This window comes from Corylus avellana, chromosome ca6, assembly GCF_901000735.1.
Source record: "Corylus avellana chromosome ca6, CavTom2PMs-1.0".
Classification (NCBI taxonomy): domain Eukaryota; kingdom Viridiplantae; phylum Streptophyta; class Magnoliopsida; order Fagales; family Betulaceae; genus Corylus; species Corylus avellana.
Window position 1 is genome coordinate 17,937,514 of NC_081546.1, and position 15,242 is coordinate 17,952,755.

Below are 15,242 nucleotides of genomic sequence, written 5' to 3' on the forward strand. Positions count from 1 at the left end.
TTAACCCACGACCTAGACTCTTGTAAAAAGACAATACAATGCACTAAACAATAACAGAACCACTACTAAATTAATTACCCATGACCCAACTATTGCTAAAAGAGTGGAAATACAACGGAAAGTACGTGGAAAATTGCATTTGAGATTGCGATTTTATAAATAAAAAGTGCGATTTTAAATTAAATTATAGAAAATAAACATTTTGAGATTGCGTTTTTAAAAAATTGTGATTTGAAAACTTAGAAAATCTACTTTTTCAAATCGCAGGTAATGAGGTGTTTTTTTGAAAATGCATAATTTTAAAGTCTAAACTACAATTTTAAAGATGAATTGCCACATATTTTAAAATAAGGGAAAATTATATTTTACCCCCATAAAGTTTGGGGCAATTTGCAATTCGACCTCTAAAGTTTTAATTTTGGCAATTCATCCCCCAAAGTTTCAAATTTTTGCAATTTGACAATTGTATCCAAAACTTCCCATATTGTCCCTAATTTTAATTTTTTATAAAAAAAAAAAATTCACCAGACCATTTTTGCACTCCCAAATTTGTTCTTCTTTATTTATTTATTATAAAAAATAAAATTAAAAATTAAAAATTAGGGGCAATATGAGAATTTTGGAATAATATTGGTCGAATTGCAAAAATTTAAAACTTTAAAGAGTGAATTGCTAAAATTGAAACTTTGAAGATCAAATTATAAATCGCCAAAAACTTTAACGGTTAAAGTATAATTTTCCCTCTAAGTATTTATCGCAAATCCAAACCGACGCACTATCCAAATGGCTCCGCTCCGAGGCGGGATGCTGACGCTTGAAAGCCGTGTGGCTTTCATCCAGGCCCATAACAGTAAATGTCCTCAACTCCACCTCCTCTCAAAACCTTGTGAATAAAACGCGGGAACTCCACAGAGAAGTTGTAGGTGTTCAAACGTTCCCGCATAGAGAGAGAGAGAGAGAATGGACGGCTCGGGAGCGATCCTCTGCCAGATCTCTTCCTTCAAGGACATGCTTGACCAGGTACAACTCCTTCCCTTCTTCCTCAACCAAACTTCAACCTAGCTAGGGCTCCATCAGCTGCTTCCTCAGCAACCAATATAATCATCGCCAAAAATTGCTTAAACTTTTAGGTGAATGAAGAAATTGAGGCGAACATTCAGATTACGCGCGAGATTGAATCGGAGATCGTGAAATGCTTGGAGATTGAGAGCGCTTTGGCTGCGAGGGAGTCGGAGCTAACAAAGACGCTTTACGTTTCGCAGTTTGAAACCAATGGATTGGCCACCGTTACCAGTACGTTCATTATTCTTATTATTCCTATTTATTTTTCGTAGTTTTCAGTACAATGCTTAATTGAGGATTCAAGTATCATAGGGAATAGGAACGAAATGAGATTCATGCATTTTGTTTGCAAGGTATTGGAAATCTGATTTTGGAGAAAATTCAGGAATGCATTCGCCTGAAAAGCCATGCGAGTAATGTAGATTAAGATGAATATGCTGACATTTTTTTATTAGGAAATGCTAGGTGTTTTTCTAGTGTTCTCCCGGTGTTCTTCTAACTGTGATGTGACTTTTAAAATTATCGTTGAATTTGAGATTATCATTATTGACTTAATCTATTGGTGATTTTAAAAGCCACATTACAATTGGGAGGACACCAGGAGAACACTAAAAGAACACCTAGCATTTCTCATTAGAAGAGCGGAGTGAGTTTAGGAAATGCCGAATAAGTTTGATAATAATTATTGACCCTCCCCTCATTATGTGGTTTTGGTCGAAGATGTTCTTCCTCTGCTTCCTTTCTTGATTTGCCCGTGCACATAAATATCAAATTGAGATGACCGTTGAGTCAAGGTTATTACATAATTTTGGTTACTTGGAAGAAGGATAGAGTTTGTATATTGTTTGTTCACTTTGTTAAATTTGATGACAATCACAAAGAAAAAAAATGATACACCGACTGGTGGCAAGAAGGTCAAGATGATGCTTTATTGACTATGCCATGTTATATGGGTGTTTGAGGGTTGATAATCTTGATGAAGGTCAATTCCTTTCAAATTCTTAGATTTAATTTTTGGACTGAATAGAGTAAATTAGATTAACAAAATAAACAAAAACAGAAAATGAATGTGAAGTCCTCTCTACCTTACGAGAGTGTACTATGTTTCATTTATAGGACAATTACATGATGAGAAGATTATAACACCCTATAAACATTTGAAATACAAGTTATATAATCAACTACAATGGTTTAGATTTTTGTTTTTTGATAAGTAACTACAATGGTTTAGATGGCCTAGGAGACTTATCAAACATTAGCTTGAGTTATCCCATGAGAATCGGTCTTCAAGGTTTTCTTATCTAAGTGATCATGTATGTCTTAAGTACGCCCCCTCAATTGTAATGGTAAGAGATGAATGTTGAGATTGTCACAAGCAGCAAAAATTGACTGGTAGGCAATGGCTTAGTGAGTGTGTTCACAATCTGATCTTTGTTGGAAATGAAGCGAACAATTAATGCCTTTGACGACACATGATCATGAACAAAATGAAAATCTAGATATTCTATTTCTATATGCTTGGTATGAGCATGAAATGTGGGATTCGTAGTGAGATATGTAGCTTCAAGATTATCAAACCATAAGCTGGGCGGTGTTGGAAGGGAAAATTCAAGATCATACAACAATGATTGTATCCAAATAAGACCAGCAGTAGAATTAGCTAGCAATCTATACTTAGATCTTGTGCTCGAATGAGGAACAATGGATTGTTTCCGAGAACTCCATGACAGTAAATTATAACCAAGAAAGACACAAAATCCACTTGTAGACCTACGGTTCTGAAGACACCCCGCCCAGTTGGCATTAGAAAATACTTGCAGGTGAAGAGAGAAACCCTTCGTAGAAGAAGGCCACGTGATATAGTTCCCTTAAGATACTGTAGTATTCTCTTGACAGCTTGCCAATGAGGAACAAGAGGCTGGTGCATAAATTGGTAAACTTTGTTCCCCGCAAAAGAGATATTTGGACAAGTGAGGGACACATATTGAAGTCCACCAACAAAGCTTCTATGTAATGTTGGATTGGGTAACACATCTCCAATAGTGGCCGAAAGTTGAGAAGCTGCTTCCCTGGGTGTGATGGCTGGTTTTGCAAGTGACATATTGCTCCTTTTAAACAAATCAGTAACGTACCAACGGTGAGTAAGGAAAAGGCCTTCATATACCAGTAAAGCGTCAATGCCAAGAAAGAAATTAATAGGACCAAGGCCTAACAACAAAATGAACTTGTAAAGCACCATGAGTGAATCAATAGAAAGCTTATTAGGCCCGGTTATAATAATATCATCGACATATATGAGAACAAAAATAACCAACGAAGAAGACCTATAGATGATATCTGACTTGGATGCAACAATGCTGAGTTCTTGCAGCTGTGTGCTTAGTCTTGAGAATCAAGCCCTAGGGGCTTGTTTCAAACCATATAACACCTTCCGAAGCTTGCATACACGTTGAGGAAACTTAGGATGTTGAAGTCCTGGGGTTTGCTCCATGTAAACTTTCTCACAAAAGAACCCATGAAGGAAAGTTTTTGGAATGTCAATTTGTCGAAGATGCCAACCAGCTGTGACTGCAATAGATAGGACAGTTAGCACCGCTGTAGGTTTAACAATGGGGCTGAATGTCTCGTCAAAATCCACTCTTTTCTGTTGATGGAATCCCTTGGCCATTAGACGAGCTTAATACCACTCTATAGAACCATCCGCTTTCCTCTTGATCTTAAACACCTACATGCAGCCAACTATATTAATATGAGCATGAGGAGGAATGAGTGCCCGGGTCTGATTATTAATCAGGCATCAAATTCAGTTCGCATGGTTTTCTTTCATTTGGCAACCTGGAAGGTAGCAGTGCATGATGTTGGTTCTGAAACACCTGGTGAAGTGGCAGCAGGCAAAGCATGTGGAAGTGGCCATCTTATACTGCCATCAGTGAATTGACTTGGCTTGAAGACTTGATTTTGAGATCATGTGGGTCATAGGATGAGTGCGAGTGGGCTGAGGTGTAGAAGATACAGCTGGAACCGAGTCTGACCTTGAGGATAAAGGAGCAGCTGAATCTTGCTGATGTTGGGTATTCTCTGGACAAGCAGCACACAAAGGAGTCCCTATATTTGACACATCAACACTTGTGGGCCGATTAAAAGTAGATGGCCTGGGAAGTAAATGTGAAGATTGAAGTAACATAGGTGGCAATATATGAGTGGATGGTTGAACATGGGCTGGGACAGTAGGTGACAATGCAATATGAGAGAGGGAATTGGGTTTCATCGAAAACCACATGTTGAGATACATAGAGGCCATCCGTACCAAGGGCAAGGCATTTGTAACCATGGTGAGTCATGCTATAGCCCATAAAGACACAAGTAGGGACAACATGCACAACCAAATGTTTTCAAAGAATTGTAGTTAGGCTTTTGCTTAAAAGGACTTCAAATGGTGATTTATTGCCAAAAATTGGAGTGGGTAGTCTATTAACAAGGTAGCAAGCGGTTTGAAAAGCCTCGTCTCAATATTTTTGTGGAACCGAGGCTTGGGCTAAAGGGCCAAGCTCATTTTAACATCTATGCTTTCATTCCACATACCCATTTTGTTGGTGGGTCTGGGGACACGTAATGTAGTGTAAAATTCACTTGGCAGTAAAAATTGGGCTTAGGGAACAAAACTCTCCGCACCAATTACTTTGAATTACTTTAAGTTTGGTGGAAAGAAATCTCTGGATATGGGCCTGAAATTTCAGAAAAATATTGTTGACATCCGGCTTAGCACATATAGGAGAAATACATGTAAATCTACTGAAGCCATCTACAAAAGACACGTAAAATTGGCATCCATTATTTGATAAAGTAGGGGAGGCCCCCAAACATAACTAAAAATTAAGTCTAAAGGACTCTTTGACCTAAACGAAGAAGACTTTGAAGTTGACAACTTTTAGGATGCTAACATGCAGAACATACAACAGAGGCTTTATTGGACATCTTCTGAAGAAGATGAAGAGCGACAGTCCATTGAATGGTTTGAAGAGCTGGATGTCCAAGCCGGCGATGTCAATCATCAAATGACACTTGCTCATCAAGACATGCCATAGGAGAGGAAGCCGAACGTCTGGAGTTGGATGCCAAAATGTACACATTGTGCTCACTCGGCCCTTAAAGAAGAGGGGTTCCCGAAATTTGATCCTTCGCAAAAAATATTTCGGGTAAAATTCAAAGAAAATATTATTGTCTTTAGCAAATTGACTCACAGATAACAAATTCCTGATTGGTTCAGTGCTTTTCCTGCCGGTTCAAAGCATTTTCCTGCTGGTTCAAAGCATTTTCTTGCTGGCTCAGAGTATATTCCGTCCAGTTCAGTGAGTTTCAAGCTCGGTTTGTGTTAGTTCAGGTGGTTTATTGCTTGATTGGGCTACATGGAGCAACCATCGGGTTTGTTGCTCAAGGGGAGTACTAGAGTAATTTACAAGTTGTCATTATTGTTAGTTTCTCCATCGTTGGTGGTGTTGATGATTAGCTCAAGTGTTTCTTTAATCTCCCTTGAGCTTGAGCCCAAGTGGTTTTGTATTGGAGCTATTTAGTGGGATGTCGGAAACTCACAAAATGGGGATAGGAGTCATGTGCCTCTCATATTGAGAATCCAACCCTCCACACAAAAAGGAGCTATTTAGTTGGATGTCTAAAACTCACAAAATGGGGATAAAGAATCGGGTGACCTCCTATAGTGAGAATTAAACTCTCCACACACGAGGTTCAAGATGCTGGGAGACTTATTGGAGATTTTGTGTCTGTCCTACAAGAAATCAAGGGGTTCATTAAGAAGATATCATTTGGACACCATAAGTGAAGACAAGAGAACAACTTGTGGATATCTTGACAAGTGGGGTGTCTAGCAATGTTTTTCATTTAGCCTTATACAAGCTTAAGCATGTGAGACATCTATGACTCAGCTTGAGGGGGAGTGTTGGAAATGGAAACTATCGAACGATTTGGCCCTCCTTGATTTATGCCTATTATTATTCTGATTTGATCTTATTCTAATATGTCATTATTTCTTTCCATATCAGTTCGTAGGTCTCTTCTATTGAACCTGTGTAACTGTATGGAAATATCAAGGAATAAGAATACCATACTCCGATTTTCTTTTCTTTTGCTCCTTCGTTCTTATTCTCTATTTTTTTTACATAGTATCAGAGCCAAAAGTCAAGAGTTCGAACTTTGACTCTATCAATTCATCCCATATTTCAATTAAATATTACACATGTTGGGTCTCACCTATTAAAAGGGAGTTTGAGCCCACGCGTGAGCCCACCTATTAAAAGGAAGAGTGTTAAAGTTTTGGTTAAATGATTAAATTTACCTCTTTTTATGAGCTTAAGCTTTTAAGACAAGTGGTGATTTAATAAGAACAAAAAAGTCGATGGAGAAAAATGCGATAAGAACCAACATGAGATGTATTCAAACCTAAGTCGTTGCACACACAAATTTGATCCTGCCCAGTGTATTATTTTGTTTGAATGTTGAGGTTGTTCTAGTATGTTGTCAGGTGATTTGTCGCACCTGACTCTAGATAACAGATGAGGTCAGATGACTGATGTGGAGCACTATAAAAGGCTTGTGGCTTGCTGGACTCTGCACTGTTGTTATCAATCTAATAACTTCGATCAAATTGGTGGAAACATATCAAGGCAGTGTGTCCTACCTTTCCATAAACTTGACACACTGAATGAGGTGTAGTATTGTAGGCTGAAGCAGACCGGTTATTTCACCTCTATTATTCCCATACCCCTGAGCGATTTGCTCCTTGCGATAAATCTGGTCACCACAGTTTGTTCCATTCCCAGATTGTCGTTGGGTGGCAATATTGGCAGACAAATCAAGCTGCCTGGAGGTTTGCTCTATGCGCTGCTCATGAGTCAATAGATGCCCATAGAGTTCTTCAAGGGTTGGAGGATCAACTTGAGTGACAATTGAGATGACAAATAGATCGTAATCTAATCTGAGTCCGGCGAGTAAAAATGACAACTTTAAAGTTCTTCAGCAGTGAGGCTATTTGCCAAAGACTTGATTTTGTGAAGATATATTGTGACAGAGGTGCTGCCTTTCTTTGTCGTTGCTAACCGGTGATGAATATGCATCACCCTTGCTCTTGATTCAGAGCGGTACATCTTTTCCAGTGCACCGCATATTTCACGGGAAGTGGAGCAACTGATCACTTGAGATAAAACAGTTTTGGAGGGGAGGATATGATAGTACTCAAAACTATTTTGATCTTGGACAAGCCATGGCATGAACTTGGGATTGGCAATTGTCGATGATTCATGGTCGGCGCTGTTTGGATTTGCTATAGTTTGTGGCAGCGGTGGGGTGGAACCATCAACATGACCAAAGATTGTTGTCCTTGAAGGTAAGGCGCCAACTGGGCCTTCCATAATAGATAATTGTCGTGGGTTAGCTTCATTGTGACCAGATGATGAAGGTTGGTTAATGGTGCGATGCGGAGGGAGAAGAGGTGTTTGGGTTGGCGTTTAAGTTGGTTGAATCATTGTTGGAAGTGGTGGAAGCCATCAGGACATGCTCTCATACCATAAAAGAAAATAAACAAGACATAAAAATGAATGTAAAATCCTCTCTACCTTATGAGAGTGTACTATGTTTCATTTATAGGAGAATTACAAGGTAATAAGATGACAACACTGTATAAACATTTGAAATACAAATTATATTATCTACAATTTAGATGGCCCCGGAGACTTATCAACATTAACTTGAGTTATCCCATGAGAATCAGTTTTCAAGGTTTCCTTATCCAAGTGATCATGTATGTCTTAAATAGACTTACATGTCTCCATGTTTCCTTATCCACGGAGGACAATTGATAAAAAAGTGTTTGGTGTTCATTTTGTTTTGACATTTAAGGCCTTAGTTGTTCTCACTTATGCGTTTTACAATCAAGGATCTTTTGCATATTGTTCCTTTTCTGCACATCTTTGATGGAGAATAGTCTTTGTCTTGGGCTTCTAATAATGTTTTCTTCTTTACTAAAGATAATTCAAGGACCTCACTGAATTTCTTGGAGCATGAGTTATGTTGTCTAAGAATGAAGCGGGAACAGATGCTGAAAAGAATAAATGACAAGCGGTATTGAAAAAAGTCTTTGTAAGTGTAGTGTAGAATATCTACTCTGATTCAGTAGGCTGATTTTACATGTTTGAGATTTTTAAATGCTATATGGGGCAGCCTCAATTTTTAATCTCTCTCTCTCTCTCTCTCTCTCTCTCTCTCATGTTTTTGATGAAAGAATTCCTGTTAAAGCTGAAACGAACTTTCTCTATATGTGTTAGGTGATAATATAGTTCTTTTTTGCATGGCCATGGGTGTGTTGGGATTTTGTACATCATATGCATAGCGTAATAATCCCATTGATCAACTTCAAGATATTATGGAAAGATCATGCTTTAAAAAATTAAAGGCAAGAGAATCCCTTTTACTTGGAAAAAGGGCGACTCATTGTCTATTGGGCAAAATCTTGTTTCTTCTTGCTTCTTGTACATGGCTGCCTCTGGGATTTCTAGAGCCTTGAGATCTTCTCTTCAATGACTGAACATGACCAAATAGAGTTGGCTCTCAATAGTATTCAGTATTATACTCAATGTTGTGTGTGCATCCAATGCCTACAAGCTCCTCTATTTATAGGCTCTTGAGTGCTTAGAGAGGAGGCATAAAACTAGTCTCCAAACACCACCATAGTGGACGGCTCTATCCCTAGCCTCTCCTCTTGGAGAAACACAGCTAGGGCTAGGGTTTTATCCCTAGCCGAAGTTCCCAAAAAAAATTGGTCCCCTATGCTAAGATTAACTTGTATCCCAAGCCCAATTCCCACTTACACGTTGCTATGCCAGTGTGTCACACTAATCCATGTTTTAAAATAAAACATAGCTCAAATAAATAAATAGAAGCCCATCACTATGGTCAAATTATATTAGCTTGAAGAGAAACCTAAAGGGAAACTAACTCCAATAAGCTTATGACACTTGTCATCTCATGACTTGTAATGAGTTACTATTAATTACAAATTGATTCCACTGACCAATTGTAATTGCACTTTAGTTTATATTTTTGATTTGATCAATTAATCTCATAAATTATACTTATTTTAACACGTAATCTCTCAATGAAATATTCTGTAGTCGAATTAAAGTCATAATTGACGATCACTTTAATTTACTACATCTTATTCTTGAGTACTCAATTTAATCACTTAATTATTTCTGTACTAGTAAAATCTCATTTCACCATGCACATAATTATTTTAGTAACTCTTACTAAAATGCTCTGATCAGAGACTGAGAATAATTAATTGTATTAAATCTATCTCAAAGGGAAATTTTTTTATCTCTTTGACTTAATTAAAGGATTTGGATTTCTTGTGAATGGTGTTCTTATAATGCTACATATGATCACCCATCGCACTGAGAATTTGACCGCAATAAAGGTTTTACTTTTAAATGCATCAAAGTGACCTTCACTTCACATTTGAGTTCATAATTCTCTTAGGATTTAGAATTGATATTATAAATAGTAGTGAGTGTACATTATTCTTTTTTTTTATAAGTAATCGATTAATATCAATAAAAGCTAATCAATAAAAGCGTAAGGCACCCCTAAGTACACAAGAAGTATATAAAAGGAATGACCAATTTCCTAGTAAAGCTTAGAATCTTGGTAAGATTTGGACACCTAACCCTAAAAAAACTTTTATTTTTTATTTTTTATAAGTAATGTTGCATATCAAAAGCACAAACGGGTGTAACCTTGGTATACTGGAAGTATAAAAGAGAACGCCAAAGAAAAAAAAAAAAGGAGAAGTTAAGACTTAAGACCCCTATAAAACCCAAAGAAGCCCTAATCCCGTAAAACAGTCTTGCCTTGAACCCTAATAAAAATTAAACTCCTAAAACGACTTAGACTGTAATAAGACTCAGGTTATAATGATTTTGATTATTAAGCTTTTAAACTAAATAACTAATAGAACGCACTACTAAAATCCCAAAGACATTAAAAACCAAATAAGAGCTAATGAAGTAAAAATAAAAACCATGCCCAAACTATATGAAAACTAAAAAAGTACCCTTGACCCCAAAATTAGATAAAACTAAATGAAAATAAAATTGACTTCTTGTTGTCTGCATCTTATGTCTATGTTGTGGTACTTTTAAGAATTTGGCATGACATGGACACATGTAACACTTGTTAAGAATTTGGCAAGACACCGTGATGTGGTCACCAGCATTGTTTAATGTTAAAGAAATCCTGAAATTTGCCTTTGAAGTGTATATTTATAAGTAATTTTAACATTTCAAATTTCACAAAATTAGGTAGTGGTTGTATTTTTTCATATCATTGTCCTATACTGCAGAATCATCTTCTTCCAGTTGGAGCTTCTCATAATATTTGTTTCATTCTAATCTGTGGAAGTACCAGCAAAATTGGCACTAGAAGCTTCAATCTCTAAGTTTGATTTTAACTGGTATGTAGCTAGCTAGGACACTGATGACTGAATGAACTGTTTTGGTACAGGGAAGGATTTACCACACTCTGCCTAGAATTCCAGAGGGACATTGACAAAGGAAAAAATAATGAATTGGAGACATTGTTGTCAGAGAAAGAGTTACTTGAAAATGAAACCCATCTCTTGGATAAGAACAATAATGCTTTGAAAAATTCAATGTCGGCATTTGTGGAAGAAATTCTTGAAGATCTTCATAATTCTAACGCTGGTAATATTAATTGTTATTGCCTTACTACATTCTTATCATTTAAAAGCATATGGACATAAAGTTATTTCTATCAGTCAAACACTAATTACTGTACACTTCTTATTTCCATTGCCATAATTATTGAATATCTACTTGTATGTGTATTGCTTCTTTGTATATTTATCAAGCAATTGCTTCTTTTATAATTAAACAAGTATAGTTTTTCTAATAGCATTTTACATCTGTGGTTTCACGGCTGATTCATTCAATGATTTATTAATAAGTTAATTTGTGTTTGACCGATTTGTAGATTTAGTTAAAAAGATGAAAGGTAAGAATATGCTTCAAGTGCTTTCAGCTTATTCTTTTTATCTCATTTATATAAAGCAGGGATGAAATCAAATCACAAGCCCTGTAGCTCCTTTGATGTATAAAAGATTGATTTCTTTTTCTTGGACTTTTTAAACAAAAATGTTAGGCGGTTGTAATGACTATCTAGAACTGTACTACTCTTTGACAGCTCTCCTGTCTCTTTTGCTTGGGTACATACTGTTGATTGGTGAGATAATTCATTAAAGCTAAACAGTTCCTTAGGTTTTTTGAATTTCAAAATTAAGCTACAGAAAGACATAAACCACTGGAATGCAACTTCCTCAAAGATTACCAATCGTGTGGAAATGATAGTTCAGAATAATCCAGTATATACATCAAAATAACATTTGGTATCTGCATGCAACTTCTCCTTTGTGGGGAAGGCTTAGTTTGTATATTTTTGTGGAGTTATCAGACAGAAGGAAAGCGTTTCTGAGATTTTATTAACATCTAAACTGCTGATGGTTCAATATGTCTCGCTTCTGAGGAATAATATTCTTTTAATTTACATAATATATATGGTAACATGTAGTGAATGTGGCAATGGCTTGGAATGATTAATTATGACTGTAGGCTAGAAGAAGACCATTGTTGTCTCCCTTGAGAAGATGTGTAAAGTTCAAGTTGGAGGTCTTCACAACGCTGTGGATTATATGCTTAATTAATTTGTCTTTCCTAGACCCTAAAAGTCTTAACCTTTGAAATGCCTGTGTCATAAGATGTCACGCACGCTTGTTTTTTTTTCTCCTTGGGGTACAGGGTACTGTAATGAGATGGATGGATATAAATGTTGCTAGAAATTTATTTCTAATATTTTTCAAGGAAATATTTAGATCATGAGTTGCAACAAATGAAATAACTTTTGCACTCTCCGCTAATCTTGCTAGCACACTGTCATTGATTCTGTGATACGTCGCACGTTGTTGCTAATGCAGCTTTACAACTCGAGATATCGACTGGGAATGAGGAAAATGAGAAATTGGTCAAGGACATAGATGATTTAAGGACAGCCTTACTTTCAACAGCCATGATTGATGATGATCATTGGTAAGCTTAACAAATTTTTCATTGAAGATTTTTTCTTTTTTAATACGCTCTTTCCGGCAATTTCTTTTGGTTCTTAATATATGACATGCTCCAGTTTGGTCCAGTTTGGTCTGTAGATTTTGAAAAGTTTTGATTTCATTCCTAATTTTTTAATTTTTTAATTGTAGTCTTGTCCATCTTATTGTCACAAAAGTTGTGGATGTCACTTGTCTTTACGTTTGCCATATTATCAATTTCTATGATGGTATTGGATAGAAGGAATATATTGGTGACAATCAAGGATGAAGTTAGAATTCTTATAAGCGTAAGGACCAAAAGAGTAATTTAACAAACTTTTATTTGAGAAGAATTTGATCTGAAGTAGCACAGCAGAAAGAACATACATAAATGACCTCAAGATTATAGTTTGTTGCACAAATGCACACACGTTAGATACGTTTACACACACAATATGTGCGTCATGCTTACTTTTATTTTCTACACATTATTTGTATGAAAAGAAAAGTAAAAGGTGGCCTTGAAACCTTTTATCAATTATATTTAGGAAAACTTACTTAGCACTCAAAATCTTTCATCACTTTTTCAATCATATCCTTAAACTTTAAAAAAAATGTCAATTTAGGTATACAATTTTTAAAAGTTTCTAATGTTGACCGTCATGTCAAAATTCAACTTTAATCCTAACAAGAGAAAGTGAAATCCCCAAAATAACTCCGTCTAAATGTGAGTTATTTTTGTAATTTTATAAACATCTTTGGGGTAATAGGGGGATTTTACTTATCGATCATTAGGATTTAACACTAAATTAAATATGAGGGTTGACATTGCAATCTTCTTAAAAATAATAATCTTAAATTGACACTTTCTAAAATTTAAGGATATGATTACAAAAATGATAAAAGACGAGGAGTAGTAAGTAAAGTTTTTGGGTAAAGTCCACATAACCCCATTAAACTACCGCTCAATTGATAATGTCGCCTCCAAACTTTCAATTGTGACAATGTCTTCTTTAAACTAACAAAACATTGTCAATGTCCCTCTCAAGACCAACAAAAGATTAAAATGCCCCAATATATTTTTTAGGGTTAAATACCTCAGACCCCCCTAGAGTTTGCCAACTTTATTTTTTTTTCCTTGGAGTTTCATTTTTATCACAGGAGGTCCTTGTGATTTTGATAATAAACCAAGTTAGTCCTCTGTCAGTTGATCGTTAGTTGACTTAACGGAATTTCACGTGGACCAATCAAATGTTGACACGTGGCACCTATTTAATTTTTTTTTAAAAAAATAAAAAAAAAAAACAAACGTATTTTCCAAAAAAAAAAAAAAGAAAAAAAAGAAAAGAAAAACAATTCCCTTGGCCATTTCGGGGTGGCCGAGCCACCCCCTTTGGCCATGGGGTGGCCTGGCCACCCCCATCTGGCTGAATGGGGGTGGCTCGGTGCCCAAGGGGGTGGTGCCCAAGGGGGTGGCCGAAACCACCCCCAATGGTGGTTGGGGGTGGTTTCGGCCACGCTCCAAGGGGTGGCCCGGAGCCAAGGGGGTGGCTCGGCCACCCCCAATTGTTTTTCTTTTCTTTTTTGTTTTTTTTGAAAATACTTTTGTTTAATTTTAAAAAAAAATTAAATAGATGCCACGTGTCAACATTTGATTGGTCCACGTGGAATTCCGTTAAGTCAACTAACGGTCAATTGACGGAGGACTAACGGTCTGATAAAATCCAGGGGACCTCTGTGATAAAAATGGGCTGGGAAAAAAAAAAAATTAATAGGCAGGAGAGTGCAGAATATTTAACCCGCGACGCAATAGGAATAAAAAATACCACTATAAAGTCATTTTTTTTTTTTAAAAAAACAAAAAAATTAATTTCAGAGAACAATAATTTTAAGCAGATTATATATATATATATATATATATATATATATATAAAAGAATAATTTTATTTTTAGAACGGAAATAAAAATAAAAAAACGAAAATTTTTATAACAAAAAAAATCCAAATTTTTTAATTTTTTTATTATAAGAAGGATTTTTTTTTTTTTTAATTTTTAATTTTCTACCCTTTGGAATTTTTTTTAATTAGTTTTAGTTTTAATTAGTTTTAGTTTTTTTTTTAGAAATTTTAGTATTTTTTGTTTTTATTTTATTAAGGATAGTTTCGTCATTGGGGGGAACATTGACAATTTTTGATAGTTTGAAGGGGACATTGTCACAATTGAAAATTTGGGAAAGATATTGTCAATTTGGTGGTAACTTGAGAGGGTTATGTGGACTTTTCCCAAAGTTTTTCCATTATATTTACAGTAGGTATGGGAAATGTTAATAATCTCTTTCGGGCTCTTTTCTATTACATCATTTTCTGAGTTTGTTTGGACAGGCAGACTGATGAAGTTCACATATTGCAGAGGTTGTTTTGAGAGCATATTCATCACGTGCTATCTCATTTGTGATGGCTGCAACAGAAGGAGCACAGCTTAATGTGGCACCGCTGGTAATTGTAGTGAGGTTTCAGTGCCGAACCGGTTGTTTGTGAGGCACCGCCGGTGGAAATTGTTCGGTAGGTTCCGGTGGCAAGCAATTGCACCGTTGTGACACATTGAGGAAAAAATATTCGAACCGAACCGGTGACCTCTAAATCCCGTTTTTAAGACCAAAAATATGAAGAGAAAATCATTGATTTGCCGCAGCCCTGATCCTACCGAATTCATAAATGCATATAATAAATTTACACTATAAATAGAAGCAACCGTACATAAAGTAGTTAGGTTGTCATTTCTCTTCAAGTTTGGAGTGAATTTAGATTGACGTCCTTTTCATGTTTCCCCCTTGAGTGCAAGTTTATCCACGAGCCGAAAATGAGTGGACTAGCTGTCTACTCAAAGCCTTAAGCGTACTACTGAGAACTGGCTGGTCAACTTTTAAGTAGATAAATAATGGAGGGTGTTAAATGTTCTTCAGCTCTTAGAGCAGTTTTTAATTTTAAAATAAATAATTTAAGATTGATGAGCTTCA

The 15,242-nt window shown here is 36.1% G+C and overlaps 1 protein-coding gene across 2 annotated transcripts; it reads left to right on the plus strand.

Moving 5' to 3' along the window:
* The first annotated feature begins 953 nt into the window (after window positions 1–953).
* Window positions 954–14,885, plus strand: LOC132185928 (uncharacterized). Of its 2 annotated transcripts, XM_059599745.1 has the most exons (6): window positions 954–1,020; window positions 1,131–1,293; window positions 8,100–8,193; window positions 10,633–10,832; window positions 12,119–12,230; window positions 14,636–14,885. In XM_059599745.1, coding segments are annotated over exons 1-6 (630 nt in total). In that variant the 5' UTR covers window positions 954–960; the 3' UTR covers window positions 14,637–14,885. The 2 variants fall into 2 exon arrangements, with proteins under 2 accessions (XP_059455728.1, XP_059455726.1); XM_059599743.1 differs by lacking the exon at window positions 14,636–14,885 and having other exon boundaries at window positions 12,119–12,251.
* Window positions 14,886–15,242: the final 357 nt, after the last annotated feature.

Coding starts and splice junctions, on each gene's coding strand:
- LOC132185928 (XM_059599743.1), top strand. CDS start 961: ATGGACGGCTCGGGAGCGATCCTCTGCCAGATCTCTTCCTTCAAGGAC. Junction 8,194..10,632: donor AAAAGAATAAATGACAAGCG/GTATTGAAAAAA, acceptor GTTTTGGTACAG/GGAAGGATTTACCACACTCT. Junction 10,833..12,118: donor TCTTCATAATTCTAACGCTG/GTAATATTAATT, acceptor TTGCTAATGCAG/CTTTACAACTCGAGATATCG.